The 27,243-nt window shown below is 41.9% G+C and overlaps 1 protein-coding gene and 1 pseudogene across 4 annotated transcripts in view; both read right to left on the bottom strand.

Annotated features, from left to right (window-relative positions):
• The window catches only part of ST3GAL3 (ST3 beta-galactoside alpha-2,3-sialyltransferase 3), a 187,181-nt gene that overhangs the window by 145,945 nt on the left and 13,993 nt on the right, over positions 1-27,243 (bottom strand). For all 4 annotated transcript variants that reach the window (XM_054691530.1, XM_054691531.1, XM_037500212.2 and 1 more), the window contains exon 2: positions 18,493-18,637. In XM_054691530.1, coding sequence (XP_054547505.1) covers positions 18,493-18,607 — 115 coding nt within the window. In that variant the 5' untranslated portion in view covers positions 18,608-18,637. The remainder of the gene's footprint in view (positions 1-18,492; positions 18,638-27,243) is intronic.
• On the bottom strand, positions 10,868-13,285 carry LOC119235815 (elongation factor 1-alpha 1-like; annotated as a pseudogene).

The following is a 27,243-nucleotide window of genomic DNA, read 5'->3' as shown; positions in this document are numbered from 1 at the left end:
CAGTGCAATTTGCCCAACTATTTCCTTGTAATCCTACCTTCTGCATGTTGCTATGCAGAAGACATTCCTACTCTAGCTGAGGGAGAAGGAAGAGCTTGTTATCATAGCTCTATGACAGGAGCTGCGGCTTTTCAATTTTCTTTTGTTACCATTCAAAATATGTCCATGTGCACACACATACCTGAAATGATTTTGCATCTTTTTGTCTTTTCAGAGCAAGCAACTCTATATCTCAACTCTGTATTACTCTGTTCTAAACCTTCTCTTTGGTTAAATTTTGCTTTCCTGGGCCTTTTAAAATACCCCCAGGTAGAAAGAAAAGAAGAAAAATAAAGGTATCTCACACTCTGATTTCAAACTATACTAGTGATAGTAATCACAACAGGATGGTATTGGAACAAAAACAGAAACACAGACCAATGAGGTAGATTAGAGAGCCCAGAATAAACCACACAAATATGGGGCAGTTAATCTCTGACAAAGAAGCCAAGGCCATTCAATGGATAAAGGAAAGTCTCTTTAACAAAAGGTGCTGGGAAACTTGGACAACCACATGCAAAAAACTGAAATTACATCATTACCTAATTCTATACACAAAAATTAATTCAAGATGGATTAAAGACCTGGATATAAGACCTGAAACAATAAGATACATAAAAGAAAACATAGATGAGGGGCCTCCCTGGTGGCGCAAGAGATTGGGATGTAACCTACGAAGCTGCCCGCAGCCACTGCAGTACTAGTTCGATCCCCAGCCAGGGAGCTACCCACATGGCGCAGCAGACCTCTCCTGACTCGCCCACTGTTCTCCTCAGCAGTGTGTTTCGGTCCATCTGCCTGTTCTCTTCCCCACTCTGTCTCTGGTGAATCCCCCCCACCCCCCACACCTATGGCCTGTGCCCCAGATTTTGTATGCATAAATAAATAAATCTTTAAAAACAAAAAGAAAGAAAACACAGGTGATACACTTATGGACATCAACTGCAGAGCTGTATTTGGGGATGTAGCTTCAATGGCAAGAGAAACAAAAGCAAAAATAAACAAGAGGGACTACATCAAATCAAAAACACTTTTGTACCAAGAAAGAAAGCAGCACTAAAACAAAAAGACAACCTATGGACTGGGAGAAGATCTTTGTGTATCATATATCTGACAAGGGCTTGATTTCCAAAATATATAAAGTATTTATACAATCTAAAAACAGAATCAAAAACAACCCAATCAAAAAAATGGGCAAAAGATTAAATAGACACTTCTCCAAAGACAACATTCAGATGACCCATAAGCACATGAAAGAATGGCCAACATCACTTATTATAAAGGAAATGCAAACCACAATGAGGCATCCCCCCACCCTTATGAGAATGGCCTATATCAAAAAGACTAGAAACAAAGCATTTGGAGAGGATGTGGAGAAAAGGAACTCTCATACACTGCTGGTGAGAATGCAAGTCGGTGCATTCTCTATGGAAAACAGTACGGAGATTCCTCAAAAAAAAAAAAAAAATGAAAATTCCACATGACCTAGTCATACCACTGCTAGTTACCCACAGAATAATATAAAGAGGGTCATCGCATCTATGTTCACATTGGATTCCTCACAGCGTACATCAGCTCCATCCCTAGCGCCTCGAGGCCTTCTGCACCACCACCCTCTGTGAGCTGGATCAAAGGGCCCAGTGAAGGACTCCAAGGCCTCCCAGGCTGACAGCATCACTAGATGGAAGGAATCCGAGTCCTGGATGAGGATAGAACAAAACTCCTCCCCTAGCCCTCAGAGGCCTGTACTACCCATGACAGCAGGGAAATAAACCTTTATTGTGCTGTCTCTGAAATTTGGGGGAAGTCTGTATACAACAGGAGAGATGCACCTTGATAAAATGATATGATCCTGAATTTTTAAAGTTAAGACTAGCAATTATTCCTAAGCAATTATTATTATAAGCAACTCTGCCTAAAGCTATTTTTTGTTACAATGCACTCGCCATATTACCAGTTTTCCTTTCAGATGAAGCAAGCATTGGTGGAAGCTGTATTCGTACCCCCTCAAGCAATGAAGGACTAGTCGCCAGCAGCTGGGATCACAGTGGGCAGAAAGGCCCCAGCTGTCAGCCCTCTTCAGGAGATGCCTTCCCAAGGCCACACCCTCCTGGCAGCCTCATCCAACTACTAGTCTATGCGCAACTACAAAGACACAACCCCTTCACTCCTGCCCAGCAGGGGCATCCCAATTGCACAGTCCCTATGGGGTCAGCAGCACTTTCTGGGGACTGAATCGCAGCTCAGGTTCTCCCTCTGACTATCCTGCTTCCTTCTCCTCCCTCTCCTTTTCCTTTTCAGGGTCTTGATCCCAAAATCACTCCTTAAAAACAAGTTTTCACGTGCTCATCTCTTTATCTCAGAGTCACTTTCCGTGACCCAAGCTGAGACAGCCACTGAATTCTTGACCCAGTGTCAAACTGCCTGACTACCTCAGTATATGGCTCACACACCACATCTTCCAGTCAAAAATGAAAATACACACAATCACAATGGGGTGGAAGCATTAAAACAGACAGTCCAGAAAAACTCAAAATGTACTATACTTTTAAACGACTATGTCTTTCAACAAAATGAATGAGACAACAAATATTTTGAAAGTCCCTCTGAGAACCAAAACTTTAAAACTGTCCAAAAGAAAATATTATCACTCTGCTTATAATCAAACAAGGAAATCATCAAATACATAACAAAGTCACATAATGAAAATTAAGAATCTATTATCCATCTGTGCTGCAACCTGGTATTATTATAAGTATAGTAAATATTTCTTGAGTGCTAAGAATTTAATATGCATTATTTTACTGAATCCTTAACTCACTCTGCAGGAGAAAAGACACAGTTTCAGAAAATAAATAAATGATGCAAAGATATAGAACTGGGACTCAAAGTCAGGCCAGGATCAGCCAGAAGCCTCAACTCTCTCATTGTCTTCTAGGTTCTTGCATACTGCATATATGCCCTGCATATTCAAGCCCTCTGAGACTAAGTACTCTAACTAGTTCACTAAGTAATTTGCAAAGGAGAAGGGAGCCCAAAAGGCAGGTATATGGGACTCCATAACCTCTCCTCTTACCCTTCCATGGCCTCTCCTGGTGACAGGCAGAGGCTCCACGTTCTAGGTGCACACATTGTAATGAATGAGTTAAAGAATTAGTCCAGGCACATTTTGCAGGAGGAAGATACCCAGTACAAGGCTGTCCCGTAGCAATTGAAAGGTTCTTCTGCCCTCTTGTGGCTCAGGGAGACAGTTACCACGCAAAGTGCCACTAAAGCTAAAATACCATATAAAGGCAGTTGGCAGTCAGACACAAAACAGGAGGCAACGGTGATTGGCTCAAAGTGGAGATTTAATAACTAAAAAGTTTGATTTTATCACTTTTCCATGCCAACTACTGCGCATAACAAGACAGCTTATAAGAATAACAAAAGGACTTGCAATGAAAATAAAGAATGACTACCAGCTACATCCATTCAAAAACAATGACAAAACTTAAAACCATTCTAAACCCCAAACAAAACTCCTTGCTTTTCACACTTAACAATGTATTTCAGAATTTTTTCTAAGTCAACATATACAGATGGAGCCTCTTCATTCTCAGGTGCAGAGACTCCAACTGGGGCCTCTACTGGTGACACAAGCAGTCTCCAACTTTTGCTACTAAAAATGATGAAGCAAAAAACAACAAAAAATGATGCAGCGAATAATCTTGTAAGCAGATCATTTTCCAAATGCACAAGAATAACTAGATGAACCCCTAGAAGGGGGAAAAGAGTGGGTCACAGGGCACATGCCTACCTTTGTACTACTTTCTTTTTGAAAAGCTTTTCTTCCTCTGACTTTCCCTCCTATCTCTCTGGCTGCTCCTTCTCAGGCTCCTTCCCATGTTTTCTTAAAAACTAGGACCAGTGGGCCTCCTCTGGTGGCGCAGCGGTTGAGCGCTGGGCTGCAAAGCTGCCCGCAGCCTCTGCAGCACCGGTTCGATCCCCGGCCACCGGGCGAGGGTCCCACATGATGCGCAGACCTCTTCTGCCACCCACTGCTCCCCTCAGCAGTGTACTTTGGTCCTTCTGCCTGCTCTGCTCCCCGCTCTGGCTCTGGTGAATCCTCTCACCCTCCCGTGCTTCTGACTGTACCCAGTGCTTGTATAAATAAATAAAGAAATCTTTAAAAAATAAAAAATAAACCAGTTTGCATTCCCCCCCCAAAAAAAAAAACTAGGACCACTGTTCGTTTATCCAGGGTGACTTTATAAAGGGTGACCACCTTCTGCTCACCCTTCAGTTGTTAGTTCCCCCAGAATTTGATCCTTGGTCTTTTATCCCATACCCTCTCCCAACCAAAAGTTTTCTGTCCTGAAAGCAACCAAAATTAGTTATCTCTGTGTTTTATGCTCCAGTGTTATTTTTTATGTGTTCGTATGCAAATCTGTATGTGATGCCTATGCCTGTATGTGTATAACTATGAACATACCTGGACAAACCCTTTCTTTATCAATGATTCCCCCAAATTAAAACACTTTTAAGGGAATACTACAAGCACCAAATTTTGTAGGAGAAAGAAAACTGGTTCCAAGAATTTTTCATCTACCGCTATGTGCCAGACAATTGGAGAGAACCCACAGGGAAGAGCAGATTAAAAGCACTATCTCTTACCCTGGCCTATTGTTTCAAAAGATCTCACTAAGTAGCCACATATTAACACAAAAGCTTGAGAGGAATACAGCACAGAGCCCCAAAGTAGAAGATCAGATTCTAAATAAAGATCTTTGGCAGCTGTGATTACTTACCTTACTTACAAAAGATTTTCTGTCTACTTTTCAATGAAAGTTTTTTAACTACACAATTGTAGAAAGTATAATCAGCTCCAGCCTACAGGTTAAAGAATAAAAACATTTTGCTGCTGACTTCCTGGTTTCATTTGTTCCTTCCTTGCCTTCCATGTCCAGACCCTCTTTCTCTACTCTTTCTCTTTTTTTGATAGCATTATTTTAAAATAGGCCCCGACCTCATGTGCTTTCATCCTTGAATGAAGGTTGGATATAATCTAGACATAATTATTAAACACAAGGCATTTCCTTACATGACCACATTATCACATCTAATAAAATTAGCAATTTCTTAATATCAGCTAATGCCTAGTCCAGATTCATAGTTCCACAATTTTCTCAAAATGATCTTTTCACAGTTAGTTGGTTAGTTAGGTATAGAGGGAATTGTATAGTTAGTCAAAGAAATTCCAAACTCAGCCTGCAAAAGACTGTGACTACTAAATCTTAAAAGAATTCCTGGGTTCCCAAACCCCCACCAATAGGAAGTGAACAGCTAAAGTCATACAACTCCCAGGAAGCACAATATACCCTTCAGTTAACATTCTCTAAATCCACCCCCCCATCTTTCTCTACAGTTCTGCCTATTTTGGACATTTCATACAATATGTGGTCATTTGTGATGAGCTTCTTTCACGTAACATAATGTTTTAAAGGTTCATCAGGTTGTAGGATATATCAGTACTTCATTTCTTTTTGTTGCTGAATAATATTCCAGTGTATGGATATGACACAATTATCCATTCATCAGTTAATGGATATTGTTGATGTATCCACTTTTTGGTTATTATGAATAATGCTGCGATGAAACTTGTTTGCGTACAAATTTTAATGTGGATATATGTTTTCATTCCCCCTGAGGATATTCCTAGGAGTACAACAGCTAGATCAAATTGTAGTTCTGTGTTTAATTTTTTTTTTAAACTATTCTTTTTTTTTTTTTAAAGAGACATGTATTTTTATTTATTTATGATTTATTATTTGTTTGTTTGTTTGTTTGTTTATACATGTACTGGGTACAGTCAGAAGCGCGGGAGGGCGAGAGAATTCACCAGAGCCAGAGCGGGGAGCAGAGCAGGCAGAAGGACCGAAGTACACTGCTGAGGGGAGCAGCGGGCGGCAGGAGGGGTCTGCGCGCCATGTGGGACCCTCCTCCGGTGGCCGGGGAGCAGCCGGGAATTGAACCGGCGCCACAGAGGCCGCGGGCAGCTTCGCAACCCAGCGCTCAACCGCTGCGCCACCGGGGAGGCCCCTGTGTTTAATTGAAACTGCCTGACTATTTTCCAAAGAGACTAGATCATTTTACTTTGGATGCCTAAGGGCTCCAACTTCTTCAGATCCTCACCAAAACAAGTTGTTATTGATCAGTTTGATTATAGCCATTTAGTGGGTGTTAAGCGGTATCTCATGATTTTGATTTGCATTTTTCTAGTGATTAATAATGTGCTTTTCATGTGCTTATTGACTATCTGTTTATCTTCTTTGGAAAAAAGGCTATGCAACAGACCCATTTTAAAAATTAGGTTACCTGTCTTTTTTTTTTATTATTGAGTTACAAGAGTTGTACTTTTTAATTATTCCCATCTGTTCCATTAATAATGGATGTGCCTGAGCATCCTCCAACCACCTAGCAGAGTAATTGTTCTTTTTTTTTTTTTTTTTTTTTTTTTTTTTTAAAGATTTTTTTTTTTTTTTTTTTTTTTTTTTAATAGAGGCATGTTTTATTTCTTTCTTTCTTTATTTGTTTGTTTGTTTGTTTATACATGCACTGGGTACAGTCAGAAGCACGGGAGGGTGAGAGAATTCACCAGAGCCAGATCGGGAAGCAGAGCAGGCAGAAGGACCGAAGTACACTGCTGAGGGGAGCAGCGGGCGGCAGGAGAGGTCTGCGCGCCATGTGGGACCCTCCTCTGGTGGCTGGGGAGCAGCCGGGGATCGAACCGGCGCCGCAGAGGCCGCGGGCAGCTTCGCAACCCAGCGCTCAACCGCTGCGCCACCGGGGAGGCCCAGCAGAGTAATTGTTCTTAAACTAGTTTTAAATGCAGCCAAATCAATTAATGACAATTTCTATTATGCAAGGTTATATAATCAGCAATAGTTTCACATCAATGACCATGCCTCTGAGTGGCATCCAATCAACAACAGTCTTACTCAGGTAGGTAACTGTTAGTCCACAGCAAAAGTTCAACCAATTCCTATATATTCTTACTTCTGAAAGTTCACCAATTACTGAACACTACTCTTTTAAATATTTTTTTTAATAGAGGCATGTTTTTATTTTTTTTTTAATTTATTTATTTGTTTGTTTTGTTTATACAAGCACTGGGTACAGTCAGAAGCGCGGGAGGGTGAGAGAATTCACCAGAGCCAGAGCAGGGAGCAGAGCAGGCAGAAGGACCGAAGTACACTGCTGAGGGGAGCAGCGGGCGGCAGGAGAGGTCTGCGCGCCATATGGGACCCTCCTCTGGTGGCCGGGGAGCAGCCGGGGATCGAGCCGGCGCCGCAGAGGCGGTGGGCAGCTTCGCAACCCAGCGCTCAACCACTGCGCCACCGGGGAGGCCCAGAACACTACTCTTTTAAAGACTAGAATAAATAATAGCTCTTAAACTTTGGGTATCAGAATACTTTTACACTGTTAATTTATAAGGATGCAAAAGGGTGTTTACACGTAGGTTAATAATTATATTAATATTTGTTATATTGGAAATTAATACTATGAAACTTTTAAAATATGTATTCATTTAAAATTAACAATAGGGCCTCCCCGGTGGCGCAGCGGTTGAGTGCAGGGTTGCGAAGTTGGCCGCAGCCTCTGCAGCGCCGGTTCGATCCCCAGCTGCTCCCCGGCCACCGCAGGAGGGTCCCACATGGCGCGCAGACCTCTCCAGCCGCCCGCTGCTCCCCTCAGCAGTGTACTTCGGTCCTTCTGCCTGCTCTGCTCCCCGCTCTGGCTCTGGTGAATTCTCTCACCCTCCCACACTTCTGACTGTATCCAGTGCTTTTATAAATAAATAAATCTTAAAAAAAAAAAAAAAAGAATATCATTTAAAAAATAAATAAATAAATAAAATTAGCAATAAATCCATTAACTTTTATGAAAAAAGAACTATACTTTCCAAACCCCCCCAAAAAAAATTTTAGGGGGCCTCCCTGGTGGTACAAGGGGTTAAGCACCGCACTGTGAAACAATCCGCAGCCTCTGCAGCACGACTTCGATCCCCGGCCAGCCAGGGAGCAACCCACACGGTGCAGCAGACCTCTCCTGTCTCGCCCGCTGCTCCCCTCAGCAGTGTACTTTGGTCAATCTGCCTGTTCTATTCCCCACTCTGTCTCTGGTGAATCCTCTCACCGCCCCCCCCACGCCACCACATCTCTGGCCTGTACCCCAGCTCTTGTATTTATAAATAAATAAAAATCTTTTTAAAAAATTTTTTAGTAGGAAGAATGGCATTATTTTACATTTAAAAAAAAATCTCATTTACAATATCATAAAAGAAATGTAGACTGGTTCAGTCCCTATGGAAAAGAGTATGGAGGTTTCTCAAATTATTATAAATTCACAGTATGATTCAGCAATCCCACCCCCACATAGCTACAAAGAATATAAAAACACTAATTCAAAGGGATATATGCACTCCTATATTTGCTGCAGCACTATTTACAGTAGCCAAGTAAATGGAAGCAATCTTAAGTGCCCAAGGACAGATGAGCAGATTAAGAAAAGGGTGTGTGTGTGTGTGTCCAGAGGGGATTATGCTAAAATTTTAAACAAGTCAGAAAGAGAAAGACAATGGTTGGCTGGTTTCACTCATGTGGAATACAAAGAAACAAAACTAAGGAGTAGAAACACCACACCAAAACAAGCCCTAGTAACCTGAATGTAGAACTGAAGCTACCAGAGAGGGAGAGCCTAAGTCCTTTCTGTTTAGATTTGTGCATGTCACTTTCATACACCATCAGAGTCTATGTGTGAGGGGTTCTGTAGTCCCAGGCATAGGATGAAGATGTGTCTGAGCATCTTCCAACCCACCTGCAACCCTCCTAACCCAGGGATTGTGTATATCCGGAGAATATTGTTTTAAAACAGAAAAACTAGGTTACCAAGAGGCTCAGCTGGGGGAGTCCCTTCAGAAAGAACAGCTCATTTGACTCAGGAAGAGCTTTCATCAAGCCAGAGAAAGACAATGACAAAGGTCAGCAGTCGAGAGGAAACTACCTTTTTATCATGAATTTACAATATGAGATGAACAACGGAGGCAGAAGTAGTAAATAGCAGAAGAGAATGAGATATTTGCATGCCTCCATAACCTCATACACTAGTGATTCTCAAACTATGTCTGTGGCCTACTAATGGATTCTTCTGATAGTTTATAAAGTGAGCCAAAAATGCAGCCCTTTCTTTGTGACACAGGAGTTCCATACATTTTTCTTTTTATTTACAAATAGGCTTTACTGAGTTACCACAAACTCACAAAGTAGATTACTGAGTTATAAAAATGTGACATGGGGGCCTCCCCGGTGGCGCAGCGGTTGAGCGCTGGGTTGCGAAGCTGCCCGCGGCCTCTGCGGCGCCGGTTCGATCCCCGGCTGCTCCCCGGCCAAGGGAGGAGGGTCCCACATGGCGTGCAGACCTCTCCTGCCGCCCACTGCTCCCCTCAGCAGTGTACTTCGGTCCTTCTGCCTGCTCTGCTCCCCGCTCTGGCTCTGGTGAATTCTCTCACCCTCCCGCGCTTCTGACTGTACCCAGTGCATGTATAAACAAAACAAACAAACAAACAAGCAAATAAATAAATAAATAAAAACATGCCTCTATTAAAAAAAAAAAAAAATGTGACATGGGTAAAACCAAAATTAGCATTTTACTGGTGTTTACTATGAATTCTCAATCAGTATTCCATTGAGAAGTCTGGCTCTCACTCAATATTCAACTGTACTGCGTGCCCACTGCCACTGCTGCCAGCACATAGAGAATTCCTGTAATTCTCTGAAATACACTCTATTATCAGCATGTCATCAGTGATGTCCTGAATTGGACATGGCATGCAATCACTGTTATTCTTGTTTCTGCATTATAAGTCTGTTAGCTTAGCCATTAATTCAGTTTGTTGTTAGTTGTTTCGTTAACAACTATAATGAGTATTGATGCATATTTACATCAATAAGATTTCTGGCATAAATTTCCAAAAACAAAGTCTCTATGCATATATGGGTTACTGTTCAAATACGAATAATCTTACAGATTTACACAGCCCCCCCCAAAATTTGCTTATAAATATGTTCCAACCATACCACCCAGTTCTTTTTCCACTGAAAATTGGAACTAGATGGAATAAGTGGACCATGAGGTCTCTTGCCCTAACTTTGCTATGGTCAAAAAAAGTTTGTGAGGAAATAAAAGACTTACTAGATCAAACAAGTAGCAGAATCAAAGCATTCCGATATCAAGTATTGCTAGTAAAAATACAAACTCTGAAGACAGGAAAACTTTCACTTAAGCACTATCTCCACAAATGACCGGCTCACTTAAAATTGTTTTCCCATCTGTAAAATGGTACATTAATAGTCCAGATTCTACCGGTTTGTTTTTATGATCTCAAACAAGGCATTACCTTGCTGAGCCTTACTAGTCTCACCTGTAAAATGTGGAAATACTACCAAATATATCCAGAAGGGGAGTTAAACAAAATGATGATTTCAAAGCACTTTAAAACAGTGAAAGTTCAAAGCACAGTTAAGAGCTGGGACATGGTATCTAATACAGCCTCATAGGGTCACTAAGTCATAAACACTTTAAGAGCAGGACAGCATCATATTCATCTTTGTATCCTATAGATCCGACATAAAGCCAGACATGCATATTCTAAGAGATCATGAATGTTCTATTTTTTTTTTAAGATTTATTTATTTATTTATACAAGCACTGGGTACAGTCAGAAGCGCGGGAGGGTGAGAGAATTCACCAGAGCCAGAGCAGGTTGCAGAACAGACAGACAAAACACACTGCTGAGGGGAGCAGCGGGCGGCAGGAGAGGTCTGCGTGCCATATGGGACCCTCACCCAGTGGCCGGGGATAAAACCGGCGCTGCAGAGGCTGCGGGCAGCTTCGCAACCCAGCACTCAACCACTGCACCACTGGGGAGGCCCTCATGAATGTTCTATTGCTGTTGATTTTGAGCTTCCTGCAAATGAAGTCTAAGATTGACTTGTATGTATATGTGTGTGTGCATTTGAATGTCCATGTGTGCATGTGAAAATATCACCTTTATATACATTCCATGTCAGGACATAAAGATCTATTTAGCCATTTCAGTAGTTGTACAATGTCCATCAAATGCACATACCATAATTTATTCACTCAATCCTTTATAAGCTATTTAGATTGTTTCCATCTTTTTCTAATAAACAATGCTGCAATATGCACACAAATGGTCCACAAAACATCTTTCTGGTCTTCTGAAGAGTTTATGATTTATTATCATTGACCAATCTTTTACTGTTAAACTTAAGTGACCAATTGAGACTACCGCTCTGAGACCATTCCTCCACCTGATTCAGACTGGGGTGGCAGGTTCTGGGGAGAACATTCATTTAGCCTTCTGCTCTTTCAGGGCAGACTTGGTGAGTCTGGCAGCTCCAGCTGCTTTCCTGTCCACCGCTTTGATGATGCCCCAGCAATGGCTGCCTCATGTCCCAAACAGCAAAACAGCAAAACAGCCCAGAAGAGGATAGTCACAGAAGCTCTCAACACACACAGGCTTGCCAAGAGCCATATCAACCATGGCAGCTTCACCACGTTTCAAGAATTTAGGGCCATCTTCCAGCTTTTTCTCAGATCAATCTTCTTCAGTTCAGTAAACTTGCAAGCAGTATGAGCTGTGTGCCAACCCAGCCCAGGGGCACATGGAGCACTGATCTGGCTGGTTCAGAATAATCACCTGAACTGCGAAGCCAGCTGCTTCCAATTTTGGTGGGTCACTTTTGCTGTCACAATGCCACCAGAACATCTTTGAAAAACACATTCTTGACACTGAGCTCACATCGTCCCCGGGAAGAGCTTCCCTCAAAGCTTTATGGTGCATTTCAAGGCTTTACTTCAGTTTTAAAGCTGACTGGAGCCAAGGGCCACCTTCCCAGTCTCAACTTGGCCCACAGGGTCAGCCCCAGCCCCAATAATTTTGCAGAATGTCCAGAGGGGCAGGTGCAGGGCTTGTCTGTTGGCTGCGCTGGGAGCAGGATACATGCCAGAGCTTCAAGCAGCGTGGTTCTGCAGACATTGCCATCTTCATGGGTGACTTTCCATCCTTTGAAGCAAGGCATGTTAGCACTTGGCTCCAGCATGCTGTCACCATTCCAACCAGAACTGGCACAAATGCTACCGTGTCAGGATTGAAGCCAATTTTCTTAAAGTAGGTGCTGACTTCCTTAGCGATTTCCTCGTACTTCTCCTGGCTGTCGAGTGGCCTGTGCGTTCCATCTCACACCCAAAGCATGGGCCTAAGGGTGTGCTCATGGGTCCCAATTCTTGGAAATGCCAGTTTCAAATTCACCCACAGCAGCAGCCACAATCAGAATTGCACGGCAGCCTGAGATGTGCCTATAATCGCGTTTTGATAAAGTATCTGTGTCCTGGGGCATCAACGATGCTCACATAATACTTGCTGGTTTTGAATGTCCATGGAGAGACTGGGATGGTGACGCCATGCTCCTGTTCAGCTTTCAGGTTACCCAAGACCAGGCAGACTTGAGGGAGTCCTTTCCCATCTCAGCAGCAACTCCTGGAATTTTTTGATGCTTCTTAGGTGGATCCCAACACATTTGTAGGTCAGATGACAGTTGTGGTGGACTTGCTCTGATTGACGTGTCCAGTGATGACCATGTTGATGAGTCTTCTCCTTTCCTATTCTGGCTTAGATTAGCTATGGCTTTCCACACACCTGTGTTCCAGTTGCAAACCCATTGCAAAAAAGATCTTTGCATGCTTGTGTTCTATTACATAGGATGTAAAAACTGCCAGATCAAAGTTACATATATCTGAACTTTAGAAAACACATTATTTTATTACCTTCCAGAAACCCACTTACAGTATATAAGAATAATGGCTTGGGGCCTCTCTGCTAGCGCAGAGGTTAAAGTATCAGTGCTATCAAGCTATCACCATCCACTGCAACAGGAGTTCAATCCCCAGCGAGGAAGCTAACCCATATGGCACAGCAGACCTCTCCTGTCTCACCAGCTGCTCCCCTCAGCAGTGTATTTTAGTCAATCCGCCTGTTCTGTTCCCCACTCTGTCCCTGGTGAATCCTCTCACCCCCCATACCTCTGCCCTGTATCCCAGTTCTTGCATGCATAAACAAATAAAAATAAATCTTTCAAAAAAAAGAAGAGTATGGCTTACTAGCTCCTGTGCAGGACCACATCACTCTAAATTATTTGTCAATATGGAAGATAAAAATAATGTAATTATTTATACTTTGCATTTCTCTAAAAATTAGTGAGAATAAACATTAAAAATACGATCATTGGCAATTTGTAAATTTTCCTACTGTGAAATTATCTGTTCGTGCATTTTGTCAAATTTTCTACAGTGTTCATTTTTATTCAAACTTATGTGAGCTCTCTCTATATATTAAGAGTATAATTTCTTTTTTTTTTTTTTTAAGATTTATTTACTCATACATACAAGATCCCGGGTACAGGTCAGACATGCAGGAGGATGAGAGAATCCACCAGAGACACAGTGGGGAACAGAACAGGCAGACAGACTGAAATACACTGCTGAGGAGAGCAGCGGGTGAGACAGGAGAGGTCTGCCGTACCATGTGGGTATCTCCCCGGCCAGCCGGGATGGAACCTGTGCTGCAGAGGCTGCGGACAGCTTCACAGCACTGCGCTCAACCACCTACACCACCAGGGGAGGCCCGAGAGTATAATTTCTTTATCATATATACTGAAAATATCTTTGTTGTCTTTCAACTTTGCTTAAAATTTTTTCTCCAAAGAGAAGCTTTCTATAAAAGTTAGAACTTCTTAAACTTTTTTTTGGTTTCTTGGTATCAAGCTAATAAAATTTTTCTCAACCCAAATGTAACGTTTTTTTCCTAGTATTTTAATTTCTGCAATTAAATGTTACTCTGAAATTTATTTTTGTGTAATATGTATAAAAGGGGCCTAACATATTTTCTAAATAGATAATTGTCTCAAAATTAAATAAAACAGTCCATCTTTTCCATCTTTATCCAAAGATCACATTTTATTCCTGCATTCCAAATAACAAACCTATTGATTTCTTCCTGTACTAGTATGACAGCTTTAATTATAGCTTTATAACAGATTTTAGTATGTTGTAAGTACTCTTTCTTTAATCAACTTTAATGGGGTATAATTAAAAACAGAATTCACATATTTATTCCTAACATTTGCAAAGATCTTTTTTAGTTTTTTTTTTTTATTTTTAATTGAGGTAATATCTGGAGCACAGATCTTTTGACTTTTGACAAAAGTATACACCCGTGTAACCTCAAACTCAACCAAGATAGATGATGGCATTTCCATCAATATAGTAATAAGTTCCTTCAAGATTCCACCATCCCCGACCTGGACAACTACTGGGCTATTCTAGAATTTCATATAAATGGAATCCTACAACATATCTCCCTTTCTACCTGGCTTCTTTCTCCCAGCATGTCTGTGGGATTGATCCATGATGTCACATGAACCATTAGTTTGCTCCCTTTTTTTTTTAATCACCTGGCAGTGATTCAAAAACTGAAAAGAAGATTTGAACTTGTGCCCTTTAAAGGGATTGCCTCACACCAGCATGATCAAACTTGGGCAAGGATGAGACCAGATTACACAGAATAAGGGTGAAAGGCTTCAGGTCACAGCCTGAAGGGCTGGGTTATAGAAAGTCACCAATGGGTAACAGGCAGCAGAAGAGGGGCCTGGAGGACAGAGCGAGGCTGCCGGATCATGCGCACCCTGAAATGCTTCTCGATGGTTAACCAGTTTCCACTTTTAATTATATTTCAATGTGATCAATATAATCAGGTTTAAGTCAATGGTCTTACCACCTGTTTAGCATTTTCTCCTCCTGCTTTTTGTTTATCTGTTGCTGTTTTTCTGCTTTCTATTGTGGTTGACAAATAGTTTTTTAGGAATATACATCCTTAAGTTGTCAGAGTTTACTATGAGTCAGTTTTATGTATCTTTACATCTGTCGTTTCCAACCCTTTGCTCACTGTATACACATTGCTACTTTCTACTTATTTCCTTTTCACAAATGTAATAATCTTACAACATTAAAATTCTACTTATCCACCCTCCATTCCCTATACAAGTATTGTCATATCTCTTTTCTACATATGTAAACCTCACTTTGCAGGGTTATTACTTTCACTTTAAACAATCAGTTGTCTCTTAACCAAGTTATGATAAAAGAGTCTTTTATATTTGCCATGTTCAGTGACACTCATTTTTTCCAGTAGAGCCAAGTTTCCTTCTGGTATCACTTCCCATTATTCTAAAGGATATCCTTTAGCATTCTTTTGTAACACAATTCTGCTAGCAACAAATTTTCTTGTCTTTATTTGAAAATGTATTTCATCCTCATTTTATTTTATTTTTTTTTTAATAGAGGCATGTTTTATTTATTTATTTGTTTTTGTTTGTTTGTTTGTTTATACATGCACTGGGTACAGTCAGAAGCGCGGGAGGGTGAGAGAATTCACCAGAGCCAGAGCGGGGAGCAGAGCAGGCAGAAGGACCGAAGTACACTGCTGAGGGGAGCAGCGGGCGGCAGGAGAGGTCTGCGCGCCATGTGGGACCCTCCTCCGGTGGCCGGGGAGCAGCCGGGAATCGAACCGGTGCCGCAGAGGCCGCAGGCAGCTTCGCAACCCAGCGCTCAACCTCTGCGCCACCGGGGAGGCCCTCATCCTCATTTTAAAGGCTATTCTCATTAGATGAACAATTCCAGGAAGACAGACTTCTGGTATTTTTCTTTCAAACTATAAAACTCTTTCATTGTGTTTTAAGCGGGATTTGTTACTGCATATATAAGGCTTCCTTTTCTCTGTCTGCTTTCAAGATTTTCACCTCATTTTTAGATTTTGTAAGTCTAACTGTAATGTAGTTATTGACAGATCCTCCCACAAATTGTAATCCTTTTTAGAGTTTAGTTTCTTAGATCTGTAAGTGAATGCTTTTTTAAAATCAAACTTTTTCATCCATTATTTCTTCACATATTTTTTGCTCTTTTCTTGTATATAATATAAATGATTATATATTACACACGCACACACACATATATATACACATAAATGAGGTTCTTTTCATTTTATTGAGTAGTTTTTCTTTCTGTGGCTCAAACTAGGTAATTTCTATTACTCTTCAAGTTTACTGATTTCTGTTAAATACAATCTATGTTACATGAAATCTTCATTTCATTCCTATACTTTTCAGTTGAAGAAATTGCATTTGGTTCTTTTCATAGTTTTCATTTCTCTCTGAAACTATTTATTGCTCACTGTGTTTTCCTTTAATTCTTTAACTTATTTATAATAGTACTTCGTCTGCTAAGTCCAACATCTGGGCCATTTCATCTTAGACTTGTTTTTTTCCTTGAATATGAACCAGATTTCCCATCTTGGACTTGGCAGGCCATCCAGGATGGGCATATTACTCTGTTCTCTGATATTACGCACAGAAGATAATAGGCTACCGTACAAAAGTTTCAGCAACCTATTCAAGGACAAATATCTAAAAGGCTTGAGAGTCAGAATAACGGAAAGAATGGGAAGCAGTTACTCAACTAATAATTAACTAAAGGACACAGATAATCAGCAATAAACAATCAAGCCTCCAGCATTGCCACCTCCAATGGAAAAACCCATTTGTGGTCTGGAGGGCCTCCTCCTTCTCCCTCCTTTCCCCTTCTCCACCCCCCTCCCTATACTCTCTACTATTTCTTCTTTGAGTCCCTCTTCTCTCTTTAACAATTAGAATACAAAACTAAATCCCACTTTTAGTAGTTATTATATTTTTCAATAAAATAATGAACACAGATTGTAAAGACAGAAAACCAGGATTCAATTCCAGTTCTAAAAATTAAGTAACTTTGGCAAACTAATTGAACTAAATACTTCAGTTTGTTCAACTGGAAAATAAGGATAATAATAGCATTTTCACATGATTATAGTGAGAAGCAAATTAAATTTGTAAACTGTCTAACCTAAAACCTGATACATAATAGTTTCTCCATGAATTTCCTTTCTAACCTCTCTAGGAAAATGCTGTCTAATCTTGGTCATGTCTTCTACAAGTCAGTGGCTCTCAAAAGAAAAGCAGACTCCCATCCCTTGCATATAGTCATCTGTTTTATAGATACATGTGAATTCATTCATTACAGATACAGATAATGTCCCCAACTATGTACTTCCACACTGCACTGATAAATATTCCCTATCCTGGGTAGTCTCCAAGATTTAAAAAATAACTTGGTACAGAGAAATTTAAATAAACTTGGGAAACATAAATTAGTGGTAATTACAAGGTAAGCATGTAAAAGGCATTTAAACATTCCATGTAAGACAATAAATTAAAGATACAACACTACATTGTATCTTGGCTTGAAACTGCTCAGTAATTTAGTCTACATGAGAAATAAGTGAACTCTTCACAGAAATAGTTTCCATGTTAAAGTGTCAACACAGTAATAGGCCAATTGTCAGTTGTCTCTTCCAACTCATTCTAACTCATTTTACTCTCACAACTAGAGACTGTCTACTCTCAAATTCTACATTGGTTTCCAACAGATGTTCATAAAAATAAAATCTCTTTGAGAAGACACACAGGAGAATCAGAAAAGATTTTTCTGAGTATCTCCGGCACCGAGCTCAGTCAGTCATCGGACAAAAGAACCACAAGGAAAACTATGGTCACTGTGTGATACTTCAAGCCATGGCAGGAAGAGAAGGTGCCATGGACGGTACCACTGGCGCTAGCCCTTCCCCTGTGAGCCTAAAACCAAAACTTGAGCACCACTGGGTGACTGGGAACCAGTCAGGGGGTCCAGACAGCCATGTAGAAAGTGCTGAGTCACACAGGACACCAAAAGTACAAGTGAAGAAAGGGATCAGGGGCTCCCGGTGGGACAGCAGCAGGGTTCTATTCAGGTGCAAGTTCAGTAGCGGGAAGGGCTGAAAAGATTAAGTTCCTTGAGGGAAAACAAAACAGACAATAAAAAAGTGAAAACAGAAAATTTAAGGAAAAGGTAAAGAATGTTTTAAGGGCAGAAGAAAATCAACTTCAATACAATGCCCCAAGGCAATAAATGGCAAAAAGGAACACAATTAAGAATAGTAATTAAAAAGAACAACAACATTAAACTAGAAGAACTAGAAGTACTGGTAGAGTTTGGGTTTTTATTAAAGAATAGCATGTTTTCGCTGGGGTCACTGGAGGACGTGTCATGGCATGCAGCTTCACAAGGCAGACAGGCACTCAGCCCACAGCAGCCCAGTGGCAGGAAGCGCCCCCAGTCCCAGCTGAAGAACAGGGCAGCACCGTGGCCACACAAGAGCTTATCTGCAAGGGCTTTTCCTGAGGCAGGTGTGGTGACTGTACTTACTGGAGTCCTCCCACTGGAGAAAATGCAGCTTCCACGCAGAATAATACAAAAATCCCAGTACCAGAAAAAGGCAGAGGGCTAGCAGCAGGTTGCGCACAAATACCAAGAGGCCCATCTTCACATGATTTACGATTCTCTACATGACCTAAAAAAAAAAGAACAATAAACAATTTAGGTTTTCAAAGATAAAGCATTCATCTCACTGACAGGCTCTACTTTGAAGTAAGTCTTTATAGAGAGAATTCCCAAATGAAGAACAACCAAGAATTACACTGAGTTCATGGCATAGCACCCTCCAAGCTGCTCGCCTTTTTCTCAAAGAGCCACTTCACCAGTCCCTCAGCAACCATGTCCGAAATCAACAGCCATCCTGCGTCCTTCCACTGCCTCAGTCCCGACATCCAGTCACCAAACCCTGGCAATTCCAACATCCCAAATCAATCTCAAATCGTATCCCCTTTCCTAGTCCAGTCCACCACCGTATTTCCACATCAACATTCCCTGCCTCCAAATTTGCACTCTCCCAAATCCACTTTCTACACAGCATAGCAAGTGGGCTATTAATAACACAAAATCTGAAATTACTTCCCTGCTTAAACCCCTCTGTATTGAGTTTTTTATTGCTGCTATAGCAAAGAACCACAAACTTAGTAACTTAAAACACCAATTTATTATCTCAGAATTCTGAAGGCCAAGAGTACAGGTACAGTACTCACCTGGAATTCCGCATAGAATTCCATAAGGTGAAAACTAAAGGGGCTTCTGGGCCATATCCACAAACCTAATTTCATCTGCAAAGTCCTAACGCAAAATAACATATTTATAGATTCTAGGGATTTGGGCATGGAATGTTTGGGAGGTCATTTTGCTTCACACACCTATCACTAAATTCTAAATTCCTTTAGAATAAACTAACTGAGGGCCTCCCCGGTGGCGCAGCGGTTGAGCGCTGGGTTGCGAAGCTGCCCGCGGCCTCTGCGGCGCCAGTTCGATCCCCGGCTGCTCCCTGGCCACCGGAGGAGGGTCCCACATTGCGTGCAGACCTCTCCTGCTGCCCGCTGCTCCCCTCAGCAGTGTACTTCGGTCCTTCTGCCTGCTCTGCTTCCTGCTCTGACTCTGGTGAATTCTCTCACCCTCCCACGCTTCTGACTGTATCCAGTGCATGTATAAATAAAACAAACAAACAAACAAAACAAATAAATAAATAAAACATGCCTCTATTTAAAAAAAAAAAAAAGAATAAACTGATACTTCAAAGTTTTGCAGCTTCTGGTCATGCCCCTACTTACTCTGTAGCCCATCTCTTCATCCAACACTCGCCTCTGCTCCCTGTCCATCCCTTTAATAAGCTGATTCCAACTGGAAGCCAGAAGACAAAGTGGCCCAGATGGTGCAGTCTGTAGAGGTCAGCCACCATGCAAGAGGAAGTGGACTGACTGGGGAGGATGAGGAATAGAGAATCCATACCAGTTAGAAAGAATGAGCACATCTGCATGGCCTGCCATGGAAAAATGTCTACAATAAACCACCAAGTAGAAAACACCTAACTGTAGAATAGAGCGTACATGAAAGCCTGTGTGATCCACACTGTTGGTAACGAACAAGGACAACAAGGGTAACTGTCCAATTCATACGGAAAAGAATATGCACCAAACTATTGACAGTAATTATCTCTGAAAAGTGGGTTTGGAGGTGTTTTTCGTAATCTATTTATTTAAATATTTATTTTTAATTTAATTTTTATATTTATGTAAGCAATGAATGCACAAAGTGTTTAAAGTGAAACAGAAATCAGGAACATGCAATTCCAGCAGCACAAAAATCTACTTTATCCAGACCTCCCTGGTGGTGCAAGGGGTTAAGCAACACACTATGAAGCAATCTGCAGCCCGAGTTTGATCCAAGCAGACCTCTCCTGCCTTGCCCGCTGCTCCTCTCAGTCAGGTGTTTCAGTCAATCTGCCTGTTCTGTTCCCCACTCTGTCTCTGGTGGATCCTCTCACCCCCCACACCTCTGGCCTGTACCCCAGCTCTTGTATGAATAAATAAATCTTATTTAAAAAATCTACATTATGGGGGCCTCCCCGGTGGCGCAGAGGTTGAGCGCTGGGTTGCGAAGCTGCCCGCGGCCTCTGCGACGCCGGTTCTATCCCCGGCTGCTCCCCGGCCACCGGAGGAGGGTCCCACATGGCGCGCAGACCTCTCCTGCCACCCACTGCTCCCCTCAGCAGTGTACTTCGGTCCTTCTGCCTGCTCTGCTCCCCGCTCTGGCTCTGGTGAATTCTCTCACCCTCCCGCGCTTCTGACTGTACCCAGTGCATGTATAAACAAAACAAATAAATAAATAAATAAAACATGCCTCTATTAAAAAAAAAAAAAAAAACATTTAAAAAATCTACATTATCCTGTCCAATCCTCCCAGTGGGGGGGGGGAAACCTTCAAGCAGCCTGCCTACAAAAGGCAAAAAGTGTTCTTAGAAAACTTCTTTTGGGGGGGGGGCCTCCCCTGGTGGCGCAGCGGTTGAGTGCTGGGCTGCCAGGTTGCCCACAGCCTCTGCAGCGCCGGCTCAATCCCCGGCCACTGGCGAGGGTCCCACATGGTGCGCAGATCTCTCCTGGTGCCCGCTACTCCCCTTAGCAGTGTATTTTGGTCCATTTGGTCCACTCTGGTTCTGATGAATTCTCTCACCCTCCTGCGCTTCTGACTGTACCCAGTGCTTATATAAATAAATAAATCTTAAAAAAAAAAAGAAAACTTTTTTTTTAAAGATTTATTAATTTATACAAGAACCAGGGTATAGACCAGATGTGTGGAGGGTGAGAGGATTCACCAGAGACAGAGGAGGGAGCAGAACCGGCAGACTGATTGAAATACACGCCTGAGGGGAGCAGCAGGAGGGACAGGAGATGTCTGCCACACCATGGAAAACTTCTTTTCCTTTTAGAAGAGGGCCAAAGCGACAGGGCCCGGCTCTCCCTATTTCTGTCCTGGGTACAGCAGTGCTATCTGAACTGCCACAGATGAACCACAGCACAAGTCAGGACGCCGCAGACACACCACAGCCCTGAGTCAACAGGCTCACGCATTCATCCAACAAATGTGACAGTGACAAGGCTAGCCTAGTGAGCTGTTTTATGTCTCTTTTCCACTAAGGAAAATGATCTTCAAATGAAGAAGAAAAACATCCAAAGAGGAAACTGATTGCCAAAAGTGGATGACATATAAGGAAGCAAAAAAGAGCTTAAAATGAATCAAAAGTTCCAAGGCAAGACGGAGGGAGAACATTTTAAGATTCTGAGAGAGATGGAATTTCACTGCTAGGATAAAAATTTGACAACACATTCTAATGGTGAGGCTGTGTGGGGACAGAAACAGACACTTTCATACATTGCTGGTGATAGAAAGGATTTGGAAACATCAGACAAAATTACATACTTTTACCCTTTATCCTGATACTCTTATTTCTAAAAAAATGATCTCCAGGATAATAATAACGAAAATAAAAAGGATTTATGCAAATGGTTATCTATTGCAGCACTACTGATTGTCTACATGATAGAATAAGACTGAATATACCCCAAATGTCCTTCAATAGGAATTGAATAAACTATGGAAGATTATGTAATCATAAAAAGGAATTCTCACCCTCTCTTCCTTTCTGAAAAATTTAACCTAAAAGCCATTAGCTTTAGGGGCCAAGCACAGCACATATACCTGGAGTGAAGGGGGAATAGGAGCATCAGTTCATCATGGGGCGGGGGGGGGGGGGGGGGGGGGGGAGGTGGCAACAGGTGATATGGGGGAGGGAAATATTTTGAGGCTAACAGGTGTCAGATTTCTCAAATGATGGAGAAGAGAAATGCAAGTATGGAAAGGGAAAAACTAAATATTGTGGTTTGCACTGGAATTGGAGCAATCAGCATGAACTGATGTTTTCAATATATAGATATAAAAATATATTACATACACACAAACATGAAATTTATGTTATAATGCAATATTACTTCAAATAAGAAAAGAAGGGGGAGGGAGGGAGGCAGGGAGATGGGGAGGGAGGGAGGGAGGAAGGGAGAGAAGAGAGGGCAGAAGGAAGCCATGGCCAGGGTGTGGTGCTCTGTGGACATCCACGTGTGCATCCCAAGCCCTGCCCACTGGAAGGGGGCAGATGTGTGGAAGAGTGAGAGGATTCACCAGAGACAGAGGAGGGAGCAGAACAGGCAGACTGATTGAAATACACTGCTGAGGGGAGCAGCAGGCGCTGCTCTCCCAACAGCACTGAGCACATCTAGCACCTAGATCCTGACCGTTCAATATGATTCTCCACTAACAGGAACCAGTGGTCCTTGAAGGAAAAAGCCTGGATCATCTTGTGGCTGAACATAGGGAAATATTCAGCGAGAACATGTCAAAAGGAAAAAGAAGCCAGCTTGAGGGACTCCTGTTGGCCAGATCTGGAGCAATTTAGCATCAAGAATAAGACTGATAATACAGCCCGTTAAATAAGAGTCCAATAAATGAGGAGAGGAGAAAGCTCTCCCTTAGAGTGGAACATCAAATGGTGAATGCAGAAGGAATAATGTAATTAGGAAACCACTGCTTAGCAACCATTTCAGTAAATCATTCAGCTAAGAAACAGCAAAGGCTGGGTCTCCCTGGTGGTTTAGGGGTTAAGTCTCAGGCTATCACTGCTGCGGTCTGAGTTCGATCCCCAGCCTGGGAGCTACCCACATGGCACAGCAGACCTCTCCTGTCTTGCCCACTGCTCCCCTCAGCAGTGTGTTTCAGTAGATCTGCCTGTTCTGCTCCCCACTCTGTCTCTGGTAAATCCTCTCACCCCCAACACATCTGGTCTACACTCTAATTCTTCTACGCAAAAATAATAAAATCTTTTTAAAAAGAAAATGCAAAGAATGCTAAATTTATATTTTTTAAAGATTTATCTATTTATATAAGAACAGGGTACAGGCCAGATATGTGGGACGGTGAGAGGATTCACCAGAGACAGAGTGGGGAACAGAACAGGCAGACTGACTGAAATACTCTACTAAGGGGAGCAGCGGGCAAGACAGGAGAAGTCTGCTGCACCATGTGGGTTTCTCTCTGTCCGGCCGGGGATCGAGCTGGCACTGCAGAGGCTGCGGACAGCTTCACAGCGCTGCGCTCAACTGCCTGCGCCATCAGTGAGGCCCTCCTATTTATTCTTTAAGGCTCAACTTAAAAGATTAATTATACAGAGAAACCTTACCTGTCAGATTAGTTCTCCCTGCACATATTCCACAGTTCCTGTATATCCTCATGCCATTACACAGCACACTTAGAATCGTATGAGTGTTTACATTCATTTGTTTAACATTCGTATTCTGGCAAGAAATATATCTATGGGAAGAACTCAAAAACTACCTGCTGTTGATTGAATATTCTATTAGTTATACTCAAAAAACGGTGCAAAGGTACAGAAAATACACAGACTGTTTTAACCAGCTATAAAAAGGAAAGTATATAAAAATCTGAATTTGCTGAACAAACTGCACCAAACTCTTGGTTTCTAAAACATCCTATAATATGACTATTTTCTGAACTATTTCTGGCAATAACTCTTAGCCTGAAATTTCAGTTTTGCTGACCTTCAAATATCAGCAAAAATGGATATAAACTCAATTGTGACAAAATTACATGGAGTAAACACCATAAAATATTTCCTGAGCATGTCTCCTGTGTGAAGTTTACATACTACTTATTATGCAGCTCCCCAAACAAGTTACTAAAAAACTCATCAATTTTTTAAAAACATTTTTGCTGAATGTACCCCTCCTATTCACTTTGCATGACTTAAGCAGATTAAAGTAGTTAATTAACATGCAATATAGTCAATTATTCCATGAAGAAGAACTGCCTACTTTCTGACTGCAAGCCAATGTGCGGGATAAAATAATTAATATTCTAATACTCATACAGCACTTACTGCAGACCAGCTACAATCCTAAGAGTTTCACATGATTTAGCTCACAGAATCGTCTGAATAATCCTATGAGGTTATCATTCCCATTTCACAGAAAAAAAGCTGAGCCACAAAGAGGTTAAATTATCTTGTCTAAAATCAAAGAGGTGGTGGCCTCCCCAGTGGAGCAGCGGTTGAGCGCTGGGTTGCGAAGCTTCCCGCAGCCTCTGCAGCGCCGGTTCAATCCCCGGCTGCTCCCCAGCCACCGGAGGAGGGTCCCACATGGCGCGCAGACCTCTCCTGCCACCCGCTGCTCCCCTCAGCAGTGTACTTCGGTCCTTCTGCCTGCTCTGCTCCCCACTCTGGCTCTGGTGAATTCTCTCACCCTCCCGCGCTTCTGACTGTACCCAGTGCATGTATAAATAAACAAACAAACAAACAAACAAATAAATAAATAAAATCAAAAAGGTGGTAACTGTTAGGATTTAAATCCAAATGGGGCCTCCCCGGTGGCGCAGCGGTTGAGCGCTGGGTTGCGAAGCTGCCCGCAGCCTCTGCGGCACCGGTTCGATCCCCGGCTGCTCCCCGGCCACCGGAGGAGGGTCCCACATGGCGCGCAGACCTCTCCTGCCGCCCGCTGCTCCCCTCAGCAGTGCGCTTCGGTCCTTCTGCCTGCTCTGCTCCCTGCTCTGGCTCTGGTGAATTCTCTCACCCTCCCGCGCTTCTGACTGTACCCAGTGCATGTGTAAACAAACAAACAAACAAATAAATAAATAAATAAATAAATAAAAATTAAAAAAATAAAAAAAAAATAAATCCAAATGACCTGTCTTTAATCATATACATATATTGCCTCTTCGAATGAGAAAAGTTACATCAGAACAGTAATAAAAAGGAGCCAGTATAGATGTATGAAAAAATACTGAAACAAAAGTGGAAGGAATAGAAAGAGTCAGATGGAAAAGTATGGAAGGTGAAGATCATACAACAGAAAAAATTTTGTCCCAGAACAGAGAAAGATTAACAAAGATTCTCCCAGTCCTGCCCACTCGCAAATAAAACAAGAGGTAACTAAGAACAGAGATTAAAGAGCTCGGGTAAAAAAAGTAGTAAATCAATAATGCTTTCAAAATTAAATAAAATTAGCACTCAAGAGACATAAAAAAAAATATAAGACATCACAAAAATGAAAGTCTCAACAGAAGAGACTTAAGTCAACACTACCAAAGATAAAAGGTAAATCAGAGACCATGGTGGGTAATAAATAGGCAAGATAGAGTAAAAAGAATAAAGAGCTTAAAAGATCACTAAAACAAACACAAACAAAACAAAACACATATCAATAGAAGTAATAGAGCAAAAAAGATATGCAAATCTGGACAGTTTAGAGAAAGCTGGATGGAGGGCACGTTAGCCAAAGTTACAATTCCCTGGCTTCTCCAAACCACTGTGATCTGAAGCTCGCTAAAGGGCCTTAAAAAGCTAAGCACTCCCACCAACAGTGCAGAAGAGTTCCTTTTTCTCCACACCCTCGCCAACATTTGTTGTTGCTAGTTTTTTTAATATGTGCCATTCTCACTGGTGTGAGATGGTATCTCATGGTAGTTTTGATTTGCATTTCCCTGATTACAAGTGATGTTGAACATTTTTTCATACGTCTGTTGGCCATTTGCATTTCCTCTTCAGAGAAGTTTCTTTTTAGCTCTTCTGCCCATTTTTTGACTGGATTATTTTCTTTGTTGTTAAACTGGTCCAACCACTATGGAGAGCTGTGTGGAGATTTCTGGACCTACTAAACATAGAGCTTCCATATGATCCAGCAATTCCACTCCTAGGTATTTACCCAAAGGACACAGAAACATCAATTCCAAAGAGCACCTGCACCCCTATGTTTATAGCAGCACTGTTTACAATAGCTAAGCTTTGGAAACAACCCAAATGCCCAAAAATAGATGACTGGATCAAGAAGATGTGGTACATATATACCATGGAATATTACTCAGCATTCAAAAAAGATAAACACATGCAATTTGCAGCAACATGGATGGCGCTGGAAGGGATCATGCTCAGTGAAATAAGCCAAAAAGAAAAAGAAAAATACCGGATGGTCTCACTCATAGCAGGAATCTAGAAAACTTAAATAAGGGACCAGGAAAATGAATATAAGAAAGTGAAAATCAAAATCAACAAAAAACTATGAACCAGAGACACTTTTTGGGGGGTGGGGGGTGGGAGGGGAAGGATTGGGGTCAGAATGGGGCGTTTGCAATTGTATGGGGGAATATAAAAATAAAATTTATTATTAAAAAAAAAAAAAAAAAAGCTAAGCACGTACTAACCCACTGCGTGGGTTACCAGATTGACTCCTCTCAACTCCAAGTCCATCCTATTTGCTTGCTCTGTGAAAAACGATCCAAGTCCTTTAAATATTTTCCTTCTGCCAAATAATATGTCAAATTTTGTCAGTAGAGACACTGCAGGAGGAAAGGGGTTTTGCTTCTGAGTCCCAGTGTGTTCCCCTTTGTAGGTTCCTTGCTGAGGCACACAGGCTTTTCCAGTGCCCGGTGGTCAGGAGCGAGCAGCAGCCAATAGCTTCCCTGACTAAATACCTCTCGGGGTAGCAGAGGGCCTCTAGTGCAATGCTTCCTGTAAGGAGTGTCCTAAAGGGCAGACTTCCAGCCAGGTCCATCATGCTGCATCACAGTGACTACTGGCCACCCAAAGGGTCATGCTTATGTCCCCTACCAAAGTCTGGGTAACACCCTGTGGCAGAAGCAAGTGGAAGGGGCTCTTTGTTGAGCACTGTGTCTCAG

This window comes from Talpa occidentalis, unplaced genomic scaffold, assembly GCF_014898055.3.
Source record: "Talpa occidentalis isolate TD23 unplaced genomic scaffold, MPIMG_talOcc4v2.1 talOcc4.9, whole genome shotgun sequence".
NCBI lineage: Eukaryota > Metazoa > Chordata > Mammalia > Eulipotyphla > Talpidae > Talpa > Talpa occidentalis.
The sequence above is the reverse complement of the archived record's forward strand: the minus strand, read 5'-3'. Positions and strand labels throughout refer to the sequence as shown.